Genomic DNA, 20187 nt, shown 5'->3' with positions numbered 1-20187 from the left:
CCATAATGTTATATGTCTGTCTGCTCGGTGTGACGGCATATGTTTATCTTCTCTCCATGATGTCATCTATCTGTCGTCTCATGGTGATGTACTCAGTCTGCCCACCGTAATGTCATATGCCTGTCTGCTCGCCGTGATGTCATATGTCTGCTCTTTGTAATTGGATTTCCTCAGAGTGATAGTTTTATCTGCGCACTGCGATGTAATACGGTTGTGGTCGAGCTGTAACTGTAACTGATTTTGAGTGAAATATTTTGAAACCCAAATGTGGCATAAACGACAATCTATGACTGAAACGTTTGATGAAATATGTAGATCACAGTCATCGGCCACAAAACCGTTCCAATCATTTCGAGAACGAGTGAAATATCTCTAGTCTGAGAGAAAGGTAGATGAAATGAAGTGAAATTAAGATTGTGAATCTTAATTTTACTTTTTGTTGATTTATATTTTGGTTTAAAGTGAACTCCCTTGAACATATGCTTTAGCCAAAATAATGGTGTGAGTTTGTTCTAGTTGGTTTGCTTCATCCATATTGGTACCAAGAAAAGAGATGAAGAGAGCTGGGGGCAGTTTTGCACCAGAGGGTGCTTTCGAAATAATGCGAACCTATACAGGTGTTTTCTGTTTCAGTAGTAGAGAATATGATGCTGCTGAGGATGCACTGGGAGATCAACAATTAAAGCAGTTTCCACTCTTTGGAGAAATACAACTTCTGTTTTAAAAAGAAGCACTCTGATCACCTTCATAATTTCGACATTTTAGAACACCCTCAAACTAACACGAATATACGATCCCGCAAAATCGTATAGTGTTTCTGTATTGTGATGAAATGAGACCACAGCGGACATCTGTAAGATCATAAAACAAACGGAACAAAAATACGACCCCGGAATGATAGAAAGCAGTTTTGGAACCTTTCTGAAATCAGAGGAGTTACACAAGTCAGCAGCACTCAGTCACAAGTAGATCTTGACCTTTAAGTTGATCAACTGCTTCCCAAATGTTGATATTATAGATTCATAGTAAACACCAAATCTCTTTAAGTTATTACAACAGATACTCTGCTATCATTTGGTTTGAAATGAATGGCTAGAGCACCTATGCTTAGTACTTTCACTAATTCAACATCATTATCACAGCCACTTCGGAAACTATTTTAAATCATGAAGATTCATCGTGGTGTTACGCTGTGTGCATACCATTCTAATAAAATTCTTAGCAAATTCTGCATTGAGGTATGCTTCCTAAAACGTACTTATGCCAGCACAATTCCCATGCACTTCACATATCGACTACAACGATGTTTGCCAGACACAAGCAACAAAACTGAAGACTTGCCAACGACTCTACAGAAAATACAGACTGACTGCATTAAACTTACCGTGATGATATTTTGATTCTATGCTAGACAAAATAAGTTAGGGGTATTGGTATTTTTATCATTTTTATGATATTTTATCAGTGTGTCAATGAATAAATGCATCATTATTAATAATTTCAAAATTTACAAATATACCTAACTGTTTTTGTCCAGTACATGTACTGCCACAAAATGGAGATGGAACGATATCTAGTTCTATAAGTGCTAAACAGCTGTAACGGCTATCATGCAAACTGCCTCACCCCGCTGACAATGGAAGCCGGTCTCATCTCAACGAGGAAAGATAGCATGAGTTGTTCCCCTTTGGCCCTAGCCCACGCATGAAAACGGGTTGATAACGTCGGTGCTACATAAAATCGCGCGTTTTGTGTTACTACGACTGTCGTACTGGTATTTCACTGCGATTTGATCTAGCCAGTATTTATGTTCTGTTTGAAAGCATTCTTAAATCGTAAAAATGCCAATTGTTTTGTCGTTCAAGTATGTTTCAAAGTGCTGTTAACTGGTACCTAGATGTGTGTGGCGATAGACCTTAGGGACTGGAGAGAGAACACTATCTAGGTTAGCGAATGTGCTAGCCCTCTAAAATCACGTCACATTGAAGCCCACTCAGACACATGGTGTCCGCATGTGTTTTGTTATACATCAGTGATTAACATTATTATATTTGAAGTCAAATAAATAATTCGATTTTCTGTTGTTAGTGTATCAACTGTAATGTTACGGTAATACAATGTATGTTGCAAGTGCACCAAACATTAGATTTGGGTAGGAAAAAGAAGATATTTTACATTACGGGAAAGGTGTAATTTGAACCGCTACAGACCAACTCTGTCTCAAGACAAAATATACTCATCTACGCACAAAAGCTTGTAAATATAAACTTTACTGAAAATATGAAAGGAAATATCACAGACCTAGGAAGCAGTAATTCCCGTCCTTGTACAAGGCGTAATAACAAACATCCTAACAACACCTGCTTGTGTTCATTGCCCTTGATATGTTCCTGTACCTATTTGATAAAAACAATTAAAAACAATTGTCAAAGTAGAGGGAGGCATGTTCATGCGGAATAACTATATGTACCTGGATAGACAAAATGTTGACTATTCATGCTTGAATTAACACCTTTATTCAGAGTACTGGGCTACTACAAACACATATTACAAGGAACACAAATTGTCAGTGAGGAAACACAACAATAATTAAGGAAGGAGTATATCTCCTGGCCAGGTAGATATTTTCAGCTTCGGTACAAAAATTGTCATAGATTCATTGATTGAAAGTAAACTATTTTTGTAAACATTGTACTCATTATAACTTATTTAATGAATAAAAGCAAAAGCAAAATCAGTAAGATGTTCAAAACCCAAAATGGAGGTGAATAAAACCCAAAATGGAGGTGAATGTGTAATCGAATATCCGCAGTATATATAGCTAGTGAAAACCATTTCCGTAATAATAAAGAGAAGTAGAAGAAGAAAAGCACCAAAACCTATTTACTGTCCACAAGAAATCTTAGCTAAAAATTGACTGCACCACCGTGACTACGTCACAAGCATGTGTCGAGGTATGACCATCAAACAGGCCCATTTGCCACTACTACAACACAGAAACTGTTGTTTAACTCCTCTCTGTGAAGAAAAGACCGATTTATGGATGTCAGTTTCTTTATTGTGACCTGATGAAGGAGCAAGCAAACGCTGAAAAAAACAGTGTTATCCACAATAAAGAAGTTGACATCCATACATCTGGCTTTTCTTATGCGTTCCACTTCTAAATGTCCTTCAAAGATTTAATTCTTTGTGTGAAGTCAAGGATACATTATACAGGTCGTGTTGTTTCTACTGGAATAATGGGATACATCATTACATCGACTGAGTTCCTTAAATACAAATGTTTGATAATATTGATATAATTATGTTGCCTTAAAAAAGAACAGGACATGTCACGTGTGATATTTCATACAGCAGGATCTTAATTTCCCCGGATCCTGTTATAATACATTGATTTCGCATCTTCCTGGCATCTTCAGCCGCATCTTTCCTGTAGAAGAAGCCTTTCCTCGTATTGGCCGTGAACCAGGCCGATGACCAGCAGAGGCTCTGTAGGTCATTTGCAAGCTGACCGGTAATTTCCCTGCTCCGGGCAAGCTCCATGTGACAATCCAACCATTTCTGCTTGTACAACGCAGCATCTTCCTTCCTTCCCATCCTCTCACTGGCTGTGCTCCAGGCAGCACTCCAAGCCATCTGTTCGTACATGAAGCAGAAGTCGTGGCTGAAAACACCGGAAGTGCACAGGTTGTTATAGTGGCGCCGGACCGCCTCCTCGTCTCGCCGGGCATCGTCCAAGTACCGCTTCATGTGGTTCGCTGCATGCCACGAGGCATAGAGGGCTATCTCCTTCATGTCCTCAGCAGCAGTCGCGGGGATACTGGTCAAGGTGGAACGCTTGCCATCTGGAAAAAACACATAGGAGACCTTCAAAATGCAAATAGCTTGTAAGTTTTGTGATTTCAATATGCGACTTGACTTCTATTACCGTATGATTAGTGATTTTATTTGATGGACATAGCTCATTTAGTTTTTGCCTCCTCAGCTGACCAGAAAGCGATTGTATCGCTCGACTGTCGTAACTCTAGTAACGTAGAGTCGTAACTACTGTAGGAGATATCCGTCACCGCTTAACATATTGTTCATGTGATGTGTTTCAGAGTTTAGCTTTCAAAGTGTTATAAAGAGTTTGGAGGGTTAAATAATGGCAGAGGTCTTTGTATTCAGTATCACATACATGTATACAGCAATATAAACTATCGTGATACATAAAACGATAGACCCGCGAAGGTCCGCGGTAGAATAGGCCTTTTATGCTTGCCGTAAAAGGCGACTAATGGCCAGACTGACTTGGTTGACACATGTCATCGGTTCCCAATTGCGCAGATCGATGCTCATGTTGTTGATCACTGGATTATCTGGTCCAGGCTCGTTTATTAACAGACCGCCACCATATAGCGGGAATATTGCTGAGTGCGGCGTAAAACTAAGCTCATTCACTCACTCGCTCACTTGCTCACATAAGGTGATTGTCTACATCAGTCATCCTCCTCGCTGAGCGTTTCGATTGGATGGTTAGACATAATGGCATAGGGCACAGTGACACGGAAAAGTTTCCCAGTGAACCAAGATACAGAGTGAGATCAGATTCAGCATCCAACCGAATCTCCCAGTGTAACTGTTCCCGGGAAGTGTCTTACAAGTAGCCACGTATGCAGTCCAGCATACGGTTTACAGCCTTAAAGGTCAGAAGAAACTGATACATCAGTTACGTGGTGCAGTATATCAACACTATCGCTATATATCATAGCAAAACATACTGTATGTGTCTTGGTTAGCCATCAGCGTCTTCATTGTGCTATCTGAAAGGATATAGATATTAGACATTCAGCGTTTGCGAAAGAATCATTATGTCAGTCTTGGTAAATACTGTGTTTATATGAGGTCAGTGAAGCATTCTTGTCCATCTATTTCTGCTTGCATTTCGTTACGGCTGGTAATGTTACCATAACAGTTTGTTATACCTACGCGTCTATGATCTAAACCGACATCTTCCGCGCCATTTGGAGGACATTAGAAACAACTTACCTTCCTCTATGACTACTCTTAGCAATAGCAGTACACGCCTCACAGGGAGCGGTTACCTCCCTTTCACTATGAAATGAACCAACGTAGATACAAATCTATATTTAGATTCTATTGGATTTGTGATAGCACTGTAAACATTGCTTAACCTCACATAGTGTCATGCAAGGATTCTGGGTTGTTCGGATGACGAGCGGTGTGGGTAGTAGTTAGAGAACTTAGTGGTGGTAGGTTAAGTTTGACATACGGGGCTGCACGATCAGGTATTTTTAGTTCAGTCTGTAGGTTGCGCGACGTCGCCCCAGTAATAGTGCAAATATATGACAGGGTCAGCAGATTGGCTCTGATTAGAAAGACGCATGCTTTGTGAACAACATTGATGAACAATTAATGATGGAAAACCTATAGTCATGTTAATTTGGAGCCCAAATGAAGAAGGCGCAGTCATATGAGGTCATACATCCAAATCACAATAACTATTCATAGAAATTCCTCTTTATACCCGAGGCAAGTTTGTGTTTAAGACAGAGATCGACCTGGCCAAAGATGATTCAAACAATCTGCTGCTGAATGCGCCGTCATACAAACATATACCCATGATGCAGTCAGGTGCTGAATGCGCCGTCAAACAAAAGCATGATACAGCCAACAGCTGAATGTGGCGTCGATCAAGCATGTGATATAATGAGAATTGTACAATCGAGTGTGCTGTTTCGCGCTGAAATTTGGCGGTGTTCAAGAGGGCTTTGTCGTTTTAGCCACACGCGTCCAGCGAACTCCACGCTCAGCTGATTTGCGGGCTTATCCAGGTCGTGAAACGGCTGTCGGCTTGACCTGTTCACGCTCGGCTCGTACACACTGGCGGATATCAGCGTACACAGGTAAGGGACACCATGCTACTGTCACTGACTGTATGTGAATCTATAATGTTAACCCCAAGCCCATTGCCAGTATAACTGTAACAACAAACATTGAACTATTCGAAACGGGTTGAGGGGACCTGGAAACTGTCTACACCTATAGCAATATAACCTATTTATGAGAGGTCGATGCTTCTACTTAGGTCCTTGTAGTGTCTGCTTATCTAGACTTGCCTCTCAGCATTCAGTACAACCTAGGAGCAAGGCTATGCGACGGCCAGCAGTCGAATGGTGACTATTTTTGCAATCTGTTTGGCTATATGTACATTACTTCCCCAAATCTAGTCACCATTTCAAGCACAGGACACATTCCCTACAGGGCCATACAATCAGCCCATCGACGTGACAACACATCTGAAAGAACTCCATATAGAAGAATGTAACTGATAACAGCCATAAATAATAAGAAGATATGTTGCAGACGACAACACAAAAACCCTGAAGAAACTGATCCTTACGGGTTCCGTTACGGGTCACTTGACACATTAGTCAGTCACCAGCTCAAACGACTTCTGTCTGAAACGGTATGGATATTAGGCAGCTACCTACTGGATTTGCGACATGATCATTGCGAGGGGCGTTCAGTATAAATGGCAACTTCAATATAGAACCAAGTCGCAGAAAAAGTTTTCCACATTTATTTTTCAATATAATCTCCATTCACCCAACACACCTATACCATTTGTACTTAAAGCGTTTTCATATCACTTGCTAGCATTGCCATGAATAATGGTTGAGAACTGTTGAAATAATTATTCATGGACAACTGGTGTATGGGATTCTTTTGAAATGTCAGGTTTCATCGGTTTGTTCTGTTCAATGGCTTCCGCTTTGATGGCATCTGAAAACCTGCCTGACCATGGACCATCGTCTGTGGACTGTCTTCTGTGGGTTGTTAGCAGCATCCTACCCATGGTCATTAAACATGCGACCGTGATTGTGATCACACTTAGTGTAATGAAGCCATCACATCTTTACTATCTGTGGGGTCTGGAACGTGCTATGACGCGAGTCAACCTGATGTTATGACTATTGTCACACTTGCCACAAGTTGATATTGTTTATGTAAACACAAATGCCTACAATACTTATTGAACGCCCTAGTTTGTATCAGACTGAGTTAAATATATACACAAAGAACTTAGTTAAACACCCCCCTCACATATCTCACGATTGAATGAGTCCCGATCAGAACCCGTCGGAGCATACCTTGGGCATCGTGGAATCAGCTGGAATCTGCTTTACAAGAGTAAAGGCGAAGACTGTCCCATCAGAGTATCCGGAGGCTGACAGGGAACACCCGGTATTGACCTTGAATCGTTTAAGACACGCAAAATGACATTTCCGAACGCTCACATTCACCAATAAATTCAGCATTAAACACATTCCATGGCCACACGTGTACAGACATGGTTTTGTGTCGAAGTCAAAATGACCAATTATCACCATAAAATCAACATGATTCCAATCATTTTATCGTTTTCAGTGAGTCAAAGGATCATACGGATCCGAAAACAGGTCATAACGAGACGTTTTATATATTTGTTTTGAACACCTGTCATTGCAAGAAAACCCCAAAAAGAACAGAGGTGCTTACTTAAGTTCTTTGTATATAACTATATGAGGTTAGTAGTACATAATTGAGCATCTTCTTCAACATGCATTGCGTTATGTCTGGTAATGTTACAATATCGGCGCTTATGCCCTCATGCCGCAAAAACATGGCCCTGGCAGGTAGCCAGTGTCGAAACCACTCGACGTGAACGGTGAGGGCTTGCTGCTGCCCCGTGAGAAGGTATGATCTCTTACCGCCAATTGTGAAGATGTCAGGGATGTTTTGTTTGATGTCCCAAGGCATACTTTTACACCCACTGACACAATACGTGTCGAAACATATCCCCACCATCCCCTCCTTAAATGGATAAGAGTTACATACACGCAACCCGAGAAGGTCCGGGTTAGAATGTTGGCCTTCAGTAACCCATGTTATAACGGGGTCGGTTGGTCTGGCATGCTGACTTAGCAGGTAGGATGTTCATGGTCCAGACTCGTTTATTTACTGACCACCGCCTTATAGCTTGAATATTGCTGAGTGCGTAAAACTTAAACTCACTCACACATAGACGCCCTCTTCGTTTCCTAAGCTTTTAGATAACATTTCTGTCTAAAACTGTATGCACTACTTCAACGAATTACTGGCGTCTCTACGTTAGAAACATTTGATCATTTACTTTATTTAAACATTGGATCAAAACATGTCTCGTGAGTTTACAAGGGTGAATCACTACTCCTTATGAGTTACTGTAACAGATACAGAACCATGATACTAGTTCTTTCAAACTGCTGTGGAAAATATAACATTTTGATATGTAACTATCTCATAATACGAGAGTCATTAATACAACTGTCAGAGAAAGGGTTAATCTCTTCCGAAGTCCATGATCTATTTATATCCAAAACTGGGTCATGGGTCAAAAGTAGTTCCTTGGCAGAGCTCAGATTAATATGAGGTGAGGTCCATTGTCTTGTCCAAGAGACTCAATTGTCTCAAGATCACAAACATGATGATTGGATGTGAGGTTGTGTAGATCATATAGCCCAGTTCACAAATGAGTTGACCCATAGCAAGTATAGACCTTGCACGAGACGGTGTTTTGCAGCTTGTTTACGGAGTGTATAGGACTTCGGTCGTTGACTACAACTAAGTGCTCGCCTCCCTCTAAGTAAGTGAGTTACCACCAGAAACTGCCTTTGTTCACTGATAAGTGAATGAGCATCCGATGGGATAAGTAATATAACTGTTAACCTTTTCCCGCCTTACAAACACCTTGGGTTGCATGAACAAGGCAGAGGCATGAGTGCATAAAAAGAACGGCGGTGGCGAGATGTCCCCGATGTCAGGGTTAAACTACGTCACTAGGTCCTGCGTTTAGTAAAGTGCCTACAATGTTGATAGGATGTAAAGGTTTACTAACGACGTCGTTTGATGTTCGTGATATCAGTCACTGGGTGATCTTTCCCAAACTGGATATTTCAATATAACTATCATTATCTTCACCTTCATCTAATGAATCAATGAAACACGTTCCAGGCAAATCACATATACAATTCATTATTTTACAGGAGGACGTCAGAATGTTGTCATCAACGTCACTGATTGCCGTCGCTAATGTCGTCGTCCTTGCTATTGTCGTTCGTCTGTATGTCTTTCCTACCGACGACAGCAAAGTCATCTCACCAGCCCTGAACACAACATACGACTACATTATAGGTAAGGAAAACGTGAGTGAGTGAGTGAGTTTGTTTTTCCTCTGCTTTTGGCAATATTCTTGCAATTTCACGGCGGGGGACCCCAGAAATATTTTACTCATATGGCAAATCGAACCCGGGTCTTCGGCGTGACAAGCGAACGCTTTAACCACTACGCTACCTCATCGCCCCTGTAAGGAAAAAAAAGACATAGATTGTTGACATGAGTGAGTGACTTTAGTTTTACGCCGCACTCAGCAATGTTCCAGCTATATGGCAGCGGTCTGTAAATAATCGAGTCTGGACCAGACAATCCAGTGATCAATAACATAAGCATCGTTCTGCGCAATTGGGAATCGATGGCATCGTTGATATGGCACCAAGCTTTTCGTAGGCGACTCAACAGATGATTTCTAGTGTATTTTATTTTAGGCCGATGGACTAAGTATGAACAAATGCATTTACATTTACGTTTAGAACGCAATATTGGGATATATCCAGTGTTAGAAACAGATTCAAACTGTCACTTGCCAGTGGGACTGATGACCCAAGAATGCAACTCGCCCTTCAGATACCGTAATTATTGGCCCGAATAATTCATGATAATTTTGGAGTCAATGAAACAGCGCATATGGAAATAGTTAGAGTATTCATTTCACAAATAAACTGTTTCAGACTCAGCTAACTCTGATCCTGTGATACTGACGGGACATACTCTAAGAATACCCATACTATTCCAAATTAGCTTCATATTAAATTACCTTAGGGAGTTCAGTCATCATCACTGGAAGAATCCTCCACATTATAATTGTCTGAGATGATGCCATCGCCACCATAGCAGTTATCATACTGAGGATCTTGAGCTGTTTGGGCCTCACCACCTGTACACCCTCTGTCTCACATGCATGTAAACCTGTCCACTCATCATCTCTGTCTGGTTAGTTGCCCGGGATTTGCTTTCAACCACTGAGTCAGTCACTGAGGTCACACATTCTGGCACTTTAGAACTGACCAATGGCGTTACTGCTTACGATTCAGATGGCTATTTGTAACAACATGCATTTAACTATTTGTTTATATTTTTAGGACAATGTTGTCCCTAAAATTGGCAAGTCAGGATTCCGGAAACATGATCAGCTCCTAAATTACCACTAACCAGACGGGACAGCTTTAGTAACTTCTGAAAGGCCCGAGCAAAGATCAACTAGCATTTTGCCAGCGGGCACGCAGTTATTTCGAACACTGGACATATCCGATGACTCCAGTGATGATATAGGGCAAGAACCATAAATAATATACCAGGTTACGAGTCGATTCCCAAATTCATACTAAAAAACTAATCAGTCAAGAAAACTGATGTGAAACCAACATAAAACGAAAAATGATGTAATGAACAATTACATTCAAAAACTAAATTTACATATCAGCACTCAGGTGTCATTTTAGTAGTACGAAATAGACTGATACAACAAGATCAAAAATGCATACCGAATAGTATGATATTATATACACACTTACACAACGTTGATGTTATAGAAACGTCTACTGTTCCTGAACTCTGGACAGCTACACCGCTATCCATATTATCCGAGAAATGGTGGAATTGGCAGAGATGACATTTCCGATTTAATGACAGCCCCATGACTTGGATGGTTATCATTGTAATCGAATCCAACCAAAAGTATTGTTATGTCTTTCCAGTTGGAGCAGGCTCAGCAGGCTCTGTCTTGGCATCACGTCTGTCCGAAAATGATCACGTGAACGTCCTACTTATCGAAGCCGGAGGAGATGACCGACACCAGCCACTAGTGGATATCCCATTTCTTTCACCAATGGCCATGTGGAATGAACAGTTCGATTGGCATTATTTGACTGAGCCGCTTAAAAACGCCGGAAGCTCCTTTCAAGATAGGGTAATATCCTGTCAAAGTGAGTGAGTGTAGTTTTACGCCGCACTCAGCAATATTCCAGCTATATGGCGGCGGTCTCTAAATAATCGAGTCTGGACCAGACAATCCACTGATCAACAGCATGAGCATCGACCTGCGCAATTGGGAGCCAATGACATGTGTCAACCAAGTCAGCAAGTCTGACCACCCGATCCCATTGGTCGCCTTTTATGGCAGGCATGGGTTGCTGTAGGCCTATTCTACCTTCACGGGTCTCAAAGTTTGTGTGTAATACATCGTTATAAAAAAAACAAACTTTTCCACCTGAGAAGAAGATGGCTCCATAGTTCATTACTCCACTGGAGGTGTTGAAAACAGATGAGACTGTCTCTACGTCACGGGTATGCCTCTTACGGTGATGGTTATATGTTAATGTAAATGTTAACGGCTCTGTTTAATAAAAGAAAAATTCACATGGTGATGGTTATATGCTCAGAGACAGACGTAACCATGTATTGCCATAAATAAATGTTAACGGCTCTGTTTAATAAATGAAAAATTCATATGGTGATGGTTATATGCTCAGAGACAGACGTAACCATGTATTGCCATAAGTAAATGTTAACGGCTCTGTTTAATAAAAGAAAAATTCACATGGTGATGGTTATATGCTCAGAGACAGACGTAACCATGTATTGCCATAAATAAATGTTAACGGCTCTGTTTAATAAATGAAAAATTCATATGGTGATGGTTATATGCTCAGAGACAGACGTAACCATGTATTGCCATAAATAAATGTTAACGGCTCTGTTTAATAAATGAAAAATTCATACGGTGATGGTTATATGCTCAGAGACAGACGTAACCATGTATTGCCATAAATAAATGTTAACGGCTCTGTTTAATAAATGAAAAATTCATACGGTGATGGTTATATGCTCAGAGATAGACGTAACCATGTATTGCCATAAGTAAATGTTAACGGCTCTGTTTAATAAAAGAAAAAATCATATGGTGATGGTTATATGCTCAGAGACAGACGTAACCATGTATTGCCATAAATAAATGTTAACGGCTCTGTTTAATAAATGAAAAATTCATACGGTGATGGTTATATGCTCAGAGACAGACGTAACCATGTATTGCCATAAATAAATGTTAACGGCTCTGTTTAATAAATGAAAAATTCATATGGTGATGGTTATATGCTCAGAGATAGACGTAACCATGTATTGCCATAAGTAAATGTTATCGGCTCTGTTTAATAAAAGAAAAATTCATATGGTGATGGTTATATGCTCAGAGACAGACGTAACCATGTATTGCCATAAATAAATGTTAACGGCTCTGTTTAATAAATGAAAAATTCATACGGTGATGGTTATATGCTCAGAGACAGACGTAACCATGTATTGCCATAAATAAATGTTAACGGCTCTGTTTAATAAATGAAAAATTCATACGGTGATGGTTATATGCTCAGAGGCAGACGTAACCATGTATTGCCATACATAAATGTTAACGGCTCTGTTTAATAAATGAAAAATTCATACGGTGATGGTTATATGCTCAGAGACAGACGTAACCATGTATTGCCATAAATAAATGTTAACGGCTCTGTTTAATAAATGAAAAATTCATATGGTGATGGTTATATGCTCAGAGATAGACGTAACCATGTATTGCCATAAGTAAATGTTAACGGCTCTGTTTAATAAATGAAAAATTCATACGGTGATGGTTATATGCTCAGAGACAGACGTAACCATGTATTGCCATAAATAAATGTTAACGGCTCTGTTTAATAAATGAAAAATTCATACGGTGATGGTTATATGCTCAGAGACAGACGTAACCATGTATTGCCATAAATAAATGTTAACGGCTCTGTTTAATAAATGAAAAATTCATACGGTGATGGTTATATGCTCAGAGACAGACGTAACCATGTATTGCCATAAATAAATGTTAACGGCTCTGTTTAATAAATGAAAAATTCATACGGTGATGGTTATATGCTCAGAGACAGACGTAACCATGTATTGCCATAAATAAATGTTAACGGCTCTGTTTAATAAATGAAAAATTCATACGGTGATGGTTATATGCTCAGAGACAGACGTAACCATGTATTGCCATAAATAAATGTTAACGGCTCTGTTTAATAAAATATGAATCGTCACACTATATATACAGCAAAGAGCACGAAAAGGACAAACTGGTTTTAAATGCTCATAGGATCAACGAAAGGTCAACAAAAGTCGTCATCCTTCCACAATGATGTGGACCTACACTCTCAGCATATAGCTGCACCGAATGTCTATACGAAATAACCGACTAAAGGCAAGTGTTGATCCAGTTTGAAAATATTGTTTCTTCTTTGCACAGAGAGCATACTGGCCTCGAGGAAGACTTCTTGGTGGTTGCAGTCAAATCAATGGCAACGTCTATGTCAGAGGCCATCGTAATGACTACGACAACTGGGCAGCCAATGGATGTGATGGATGGGGGTACAAAGATGTCCTTTCCTATTTCAAGAAGTCCGAAAATAATCGCTTGGAAGGCGTCTCTCCAGGTGAATCTGCACATCACAACCTTACGTTGTGATGGCAAATATAATTTAAAGGGAAACTGAACATTTCATGATCGGACCAGCCATGCATAGATGCGAACCCAAGGCAAGCGAGGCTGTTAGTCAGAATCCGAGACTCGCTCTGATTTATGCTCTACTTATGTCAGAGTCGTATCCTATCCTTGCCGAAATGGAAACTAAACTGTCGAGCGTCAGCATTCTCACCACCATTAGATGAGTGAGAGAGTAAGTTAGGTTTTACGCCGCACTCAGCAATATTCCAGCTATATGGCGGCGGTCTGTAAATAATCCAGTGATCAACAGCATGAGCATCGATCTGTGCAACTGGGAACCGATGACATGTGTCAACCAAGTCAGCGAGTCTGACCACCCGATTCTGTTAGTCGCCTTTTATGGCAAGCATGGGTTGCTGAAAGCCCATTCTACTCCGGACCTTCGCGGGTCACTTTTAAATGAAGTGGAACTGACTTATTTATGTCAGCTTCAGATAGTGTGTATGGTCCATATTTCAGACACCGAGATAGTGTTCGTGGTTCATATTTCAGTGACAAACGATACACAAAACAAATGGGAAAGGGCGAGTAGACGCAGTAACCACAAGGCAGCCCTATTTTTGTAACATACTGCGCCTTGTATTTGTTTGAGGTCAATTCTACAAGTAAATGTTTGCTAAACAATAATATCTCTTGCAGAGTACCACGGAGTCGGTGGGCCTTTAACCATCAGTAAGGCTGAGGTACAACCGGTATCAGAGCGAATATTTAAGGCTTGGCTTGACTTGGGCTATAAAGAGACAGATGTCAATGGAGCCAACCAGGAAGGTAAGTTTCAAAATGGACAGTCTTATTGATGAGATAAATTGTATAAGGTTTCAATTCTCAGCTGTAGAAACAAATGAGAGAGGCAACCAAAACTATAGATTAGATTGATTTGTTGGCCATTCTGTCGTATATATATGACTTTTACAAAGTGTTTTTCTTGCAGATATTGTATACTCGAAACCATTTGTATTCTTCATACGTAGATGTACGACACAGAAACAATAATGAGTTATATATTATTGTAAAAACCGAAAACAAATCGCACATGGTTTTAATTTCTGTTAAGAATCGCTTTGGAAGGACCTTTTGAAAAGAAATTCTAACATAAAACGGGATTTACTTTTTACATTTAGATGCTATTACATTTAAGACGCCAAACAGACCCAATGACCACAGTCTATTCACGGAGTTTCAGACATTAGCACGTCTACTTTAAGACAGGTGTATGTACAATACAGTTTTAACGATGATTTCAATTCCTGCACTACATTAAGGTAAAATTTTGCACCAATACATGTTTCAGTCCCTAGATTAAAGTATCAATGTGTTCATGTCAGGATGCAGTTACACACCGACCACAATCAAGAACGGGGAACGTATGAGTACATCCAAGGCTTTCCTGTGGCCAGTGATAAACAGACCGAACCTGCACGTCCTGGTTCACAGCCATGTTACAAAGGTAGTGTGCTGGGAACAATACATCAAATACTGACTATTTAAAGTGCATGAATTGCTCACAATCCGTTTGACAATGTATGAACTGAGATACAGTGATATTAAAGTGACCGAAGTGAGTAGATCAACTAGATCAGGTAACGGATAAACTGTAATTACACCTGTACTAGTTAAATAATACCATACGTTCTTGCAGATATTAATTGAAAACAAGAAGGCATTTGGAGTGGAGTATGTCAAAGATAACCGCCTATACAAAGTGCTGGCATCAAGGGAGGTAATCCTGTCGGCTGGTGCAGTGGGGTCGCCACAGTTGCTGATGCTGTCTGGGATCGGACCGAAGAAACACTTAGAGGAAAAAGGGGTATATTCACGTGTTTAAACTTTGATTTCTGGATTTCTGGAAAACATGTACGTTGTGTCAGGTTGTACTGAATTCTTGACTAAACCTGGACCTGTCTCAAGAATTACAATGAGTGGAATACCTGCTCTGATAACAGTTTAAAATTGAGTGTCCTGTCCTGACACTCACACGCTTCTCTGCATACTTCAGATCAAAGTTGAAGCGAACCTACCCGTGGGAGACAACCTTCAGGACCACCTGATGACAATGTACAGACTCTTGATCAAACAGCCCCTCTCCATCACAGCAGAGAAAGTCACTTCAATCAAGTCGACTTTGCAGTGGAAGGCCTTTGGAACAGGTGGGTAAGGAAAGGTTGTTTTTCATTTGATCTAAAACTATTTCCGTACTGGGTATCTGGTCAAGAGGGTCCACTGTAGATTTATTGTTCAACATACAGTAACATATATATGTAGTTAGAAAGATACAGTCTGGCATCTGTAGCGTTCTTATGATCTGCAATATACAGTTTATCCAGGAACTATTGAAAAAAATGTTCCTTTCCTGATATGTATAACAGAATGTTAAGACAGATGTTATATTATGTAGTGAGGTACTCATCATGGGAGGCAACTCTCGTAGGCTTAGGAATGAACCTTACTACATCAAGAGTTAGTTATCACCCCTGAAGTAGTGGACAGCTTCCTTTGTCGACATTGCAGATGTGACAGCAGAAGAGATAGAAAAGGTGGTTCGAGATGATTCTGAAATGATTTTAACTAATGCAAAAGTGTTTTGCTGGTAGACATGACAATCCTAAGTCTACAGCATACAGAACTTTGACTAATATTGAGTCAGGCGTTAGGATTGAGCACAAGACAGGTGCAGGGAGGCCAAAGAAGTTGAGTATTACGGATTGCCGGATTGTGGATAGGGGATAATGGAAAAGCGTTGAGAATATCAGTAATGATATGATTAATAGAGGAAGTTCTCGGGAATGCAATGAATATCTAGATAAGGATCACAAAGGCTTAACTGGGTGAAAAAGCGCGGAATTACTTCATCATGGATGAAAGCTGCCAAAATGACGTTTAAACTGGTGTAGGACTCACGTAAATCAAGATTGGGATCATATTGTGAAAGTACTGTCTGGCTTTTCCCGAAACTTTGGACCAAAGACATGATGAAATCAACGCCCAAAACATGGTTCGTAATTTCACATGTGGGATAGGATATCATGATGTGGAGTGGCAGTGTTGTGTATTCTCAATGGAAATTTGACGAAGGAGCGATAGGTTGACATCTTAAATGATCACCTCATTCTAACTTTCCCAACACTCTATGAAGTTAATTAGATTTCCCAGCATGATAACGATCCAAAACACACTGCGGACTACACAAAACCAAAATGTACGCTCATACCGCTCTCTGTACTTGTGCAAAAATACACACAGCCCTCATAAACGAACAATCGGATTCCAGTCATCTTCAATCCGTAAAGTACACATCACACTTCACCAGCCTGGCAAGAGCAATGAGGCCCATGCTCTCTAAAACAAAGCTGCGGACGATGTCCACTTGGCCCTGCTCCTAAACCAAAGACGACCAAACTCGAAGGGTATGTGTTACTGCAGGTCCGAAATGTTCCAAGGCTTCTGACGCTGCTCTTAATGACATCCATTATTGTTTGCCCATGTGTGTTTTAACGTGGTAACCAACAATATTCCAGCTATTTAGTGGCGGTCTGTAAATAATCGAGAATGTACCAGACATTTCAGTGATACCAGCTTTAGACACGACCACCATCCATTACCATGACCAAGACACATTACATTCTGCGAGGTAATCTGCTTTGGGATCGACATGGTCACGTGTGTGTTCGTCATAATTCCATGCGTTGTCTGTTTTAGGTGTTCTGGCCTCAAATATTGGTTTAGAAGTGCTCGCCTTCATAAAGACGAAGCCTGATGATGTCAGCCCCGATCTCCAATTTCACTTCTATTCTTTTCTGGGAGATTTGGAAGCAGGAAACTTTTTCAACATTGACAAAAAGGTAAGGTAGATGTTTTTGGTGAGAGTGTAACAACAACCTGGAACCCCTTCATTGTGTCCGAATTATATTGCAGCTGATAGATCGTTTGAACTGGACGGGAGACGAAGGTTTTACAATTCTTCCAAGCTTGCTCCGTCCTAAGAGTAGAGGAACAATCCGTCTCAGAAGCACAAACCCATTTGAACACCCTGTCATCGAGCCCAACTATTTCTCCCACCCTGATGATATCCAAACGCTCATGAGAGGTCAGTGTGTAGAGCCTACTACATGCCTGTCAAAGATTTATCCTTGTCTTGCTATTGGTGTGTACACTGAAACGTCACTGCGCATTGCAATAAAGGCACAACACGTTCTTCTTAAGTTAAGTGTTTGTGTCGACTTCTTTATATTAATATGTTATAATTAAAGCTTTCTGGCTTTAACCACAGTGCTTGTCTTGTGGGATGAAAAGTATGGACACATTTCTACAAGGTGCACATTCATATTTGTAATAGTATGGGCATATTTCCCATGTGCAGAGTATATACGAGCACAAATCTTAGGAAAGAATGGTACGATCTGATTCAAGCAGTCGACATCAAGAACGAATATACTCTGAAGATCGAGCTCCTTCACCTCTGACCGTATGGTCTTCTGCATTAAAGATGTTTGTAAATATGCTTTATTTTCACAAAATATAAACCGCTGATGAACGATATCATGATATTTGGCAACCATGATCGATACTTTGATGAAGAAACATCAATATCCTTCAATTCTGCAGGCATACGGATTTCGCAGAAGCTGGTGCACACAAAAAGTTTGAAGGATATTGGTGCTGAACCAGAAATGAAGCATATTCCATTATGCGAGGATGTGGAATATGATACCGATGCATACTGGGAATGTCACATACGGTCCATGCCACTGACGATTTACCATCCTGTGGGAACCTGCAAGATGGGAAGTGTAGACGATTCTTCCACAGTTGTGGATTCCAAGCTAAGGTAAAGAGTAATGTAACTTCCATATTTTGTGATTTAGTGTGACTGTAGATGAACAATGATTAATTGATTCTCTCACTTATTTCCAGGGTAAAGGGTATTTCTGGACTGCGAGTTGTAGACGCCTCCGTAATGCCGACCATAGTGTCTGGGAACACAAACGCCCCAACCATCATGATTGCAGAGAAGGCGGCGGACATGATACTAGAGACATAAGACGAATAGCCTGATAACTAGAAGAAGAAAAGTGGTTTCAGTACCTACTGCCCTTGTATTACTAACTTAGACTGTGGGTAACCCTTAACTTCCGTACCCTTAATTGGCCAGTGCCCTTACTGATACAGTGGAAGCTGTCAGAACCGGCATTTGTCCAATCCGGCAAGTTGTCGACACCAGCATAAAATCTCAGTCCCGCTCGTGGCCTGTACATTTATCATCAACTCTACAATCCGGTATGTTGTCTATACCGGAATATTTTTCACTCCCGATGTGTGCCGGTTAAGTCAGCTTCCACTGTACTTTGCTCCATGGGACCATTAGTATAAGAGATGAGATCAGGGATCCCAACGTGGTGTGGGCGTCAGATCATTTCCCCGCCTTCCTGGTGATCAGTAGCAATCTAAACTAAGTAGCAAGTGAATTAAAACTCATACTTTCACAGAAGAACAGATCTTACTTTCGGTACTTAAGGCGGTAAGTACCTCTAGAATAGATGCAGAGATGAGTACCCTTTGAACTAGAACTGCATTCAGTCATAAACGTCCAACAGTACGACATACCTCAAATAATGTATATGTATTTTGATCTCCCACAAATGCTGTTGATGCTTTCTTGATCGCATTTTTTACAATTACTAAATAGCAAGTAAAAGGTCAGCCTGAGTCTGTGTATATTGATGATGTATATGTGACAATTCATGCTTTATGTGCTAGCTTAAAAATTAGATGTACATAATTGAAAAAAATCCCATGGCAAGAAGAAACCCAATCATATGTGGTGTTTCTATTTTTTCGCAACCTGTATGAAATGGATTTGAAACCATCACGATTCCGAATCCCATTATATACAATGTAACGCAATATGTTTGTAATCTCGGATGCGACTCAACCCAACATAAGCACTAAAATCTGTACACTACTGCGAAGGTAATCATAAATACGACATTTGTTACATTTGACCACTTTCTTATTGTTACATTTGACCACTTCCTTAATGGCATTTCTTTTTAGGGATTCGTACATACCTAGTTCTTTCAACGATATTCTTCATGGTCTGTATGTGTCATGACACATTGTGAAATAAGCAGATCTCTCACACCCCGCCACTTTGGTTATTGTTCAATGGAGCTTCCAGAGAGGTGTGAGGTTTAGAAATGAATTAGACACATTGTGATGCCATAGGTATGAATGAATCTCCGGCATGACAGAAACACTTATGACGACAAAGGTAGATCACTTCCGTTGGAGTCGGGGTGTTGGGTGCAGATAAAAACAGTAACAGTTGGCGACAAGCAGAAGGGCGTTGATAAATGTCGCTAAACAACCAAGTCCAGCTGTTCCAGTTTCGTGTGGCCAGGAATGGAGAGAGAGAGAGAGAAAGAGAAAAAAGGGACACCCGAAAAGAGTTCATCACT

General features: G+C 40.4%; 1 protein-coding gene and 1 pseudogene across 3 annotated transcripts; one reads left to right on the top strand and one right to left on the bottom strand.

Annotated features, from left to right (window-relative positions):
- Positions 1 to 2500: 2500 nt before the first annotated feature.
- On the bottom strand, positions 2501 to 5091 carry LOC137286862 (uncharacterized; annotated as a pseudogene).
- An 86-nt stretch (positions 5092 to 5177) lies between these two features.
- Positions 5178 to 19731, top strand: LOC137286860 (L-sorbose 1-dehydrogenase-like). Of its 3 annotated transcripts, none has more exons than XM_067818871.1 (12): positions 5178 to 5906; positions 9069 to 9216; positions 10896 to 11107; positions 13475 to 13661; positions 14372 to 14500; positions 15058 to 15179; positions 15372 to 15539; positions 15729 to 15879; positions 17429 to 17571; positions 17645 to 17816; positions 18335 to 18557; positions 18644 to 19731. In XM_067818871.1, exons 2-12 carry the CDS (start codon positions 9081 to 9083, stop codon positions 18768 to 18770), a joined length of 1770 nt encoding a protein of 589 aa, XP_067674972.1. In that variant the 5' UTR covers positions 5178 to 5906; positions 9069 to 9080; the 3' UTR covers positions 18771 to 19731. The 3 variants fall into 3 exon arrangements, with proteins under 3 accessions (XP_067674972.1, XP_067674974.1, XP_067674973.1); XM_067818873.1 differs by lacking the exon at positions 5178 to 5906 and adding an exon at positions 7920 to 7971 and having other exon boundaries at positions 18644 to 19710; XM_067818872.1 differs by lacking the exon at positions 5178 to 5906 and adding an exon at positions 8593 to 8668 and having other exon boundaries at positions 18644 to 19710.
- The last annotated feature ends 456 nt before the right edge of the window (positions 19732 to 20187 follow it).

This window comes from Haliotis asinina, chromosome 6, assembly GCF_037392515.1.
Source record: "Haliotis asinina isolate JCU_RB_2024 chromosome 6, JCU_Hal_asi_v2, whole genome shotgun sequence".
Lineage (NCBI taxonomy): Eukaryota > Metazoa > Mollusca > Gastropoda > Lepetellida > Haliotidae > Haliotis > Haliotis asinina.
The sequence above is the reverse complement of the archived record's forward strand: the minus strand, read 5'-3'. Positions and strand labels throughout refer to the sequence as shown.

What these genes read in the sequence shown, in the direction of transcription:
- LOC137286860 (XM_067818871.1), top strand. Translation starts at nt 9,081, where the DNA reads ATGTTGTCATCAACGTCACTGATTGCCGTCGCTAATGTCGTCGTCCTT. An exon ending in GAAGCTCCTTTCAAGATAGG is followed by an intron (nt 11,108 to 13,474) that starts GTAATATCCTGT and finishes TTCTTTGCACAG; the next exon opens with AGAGCATACTGGCCTCGAGG. An exon ending in TTCACAGCCATGTTACAAAG is followed by an intron (nt 15,180 to 15,371) that starts GTAGTGTGCTGG and finishes ACGTTCTTGCAG; the next exon opens with ATATTAATTGAAAACAAGAA.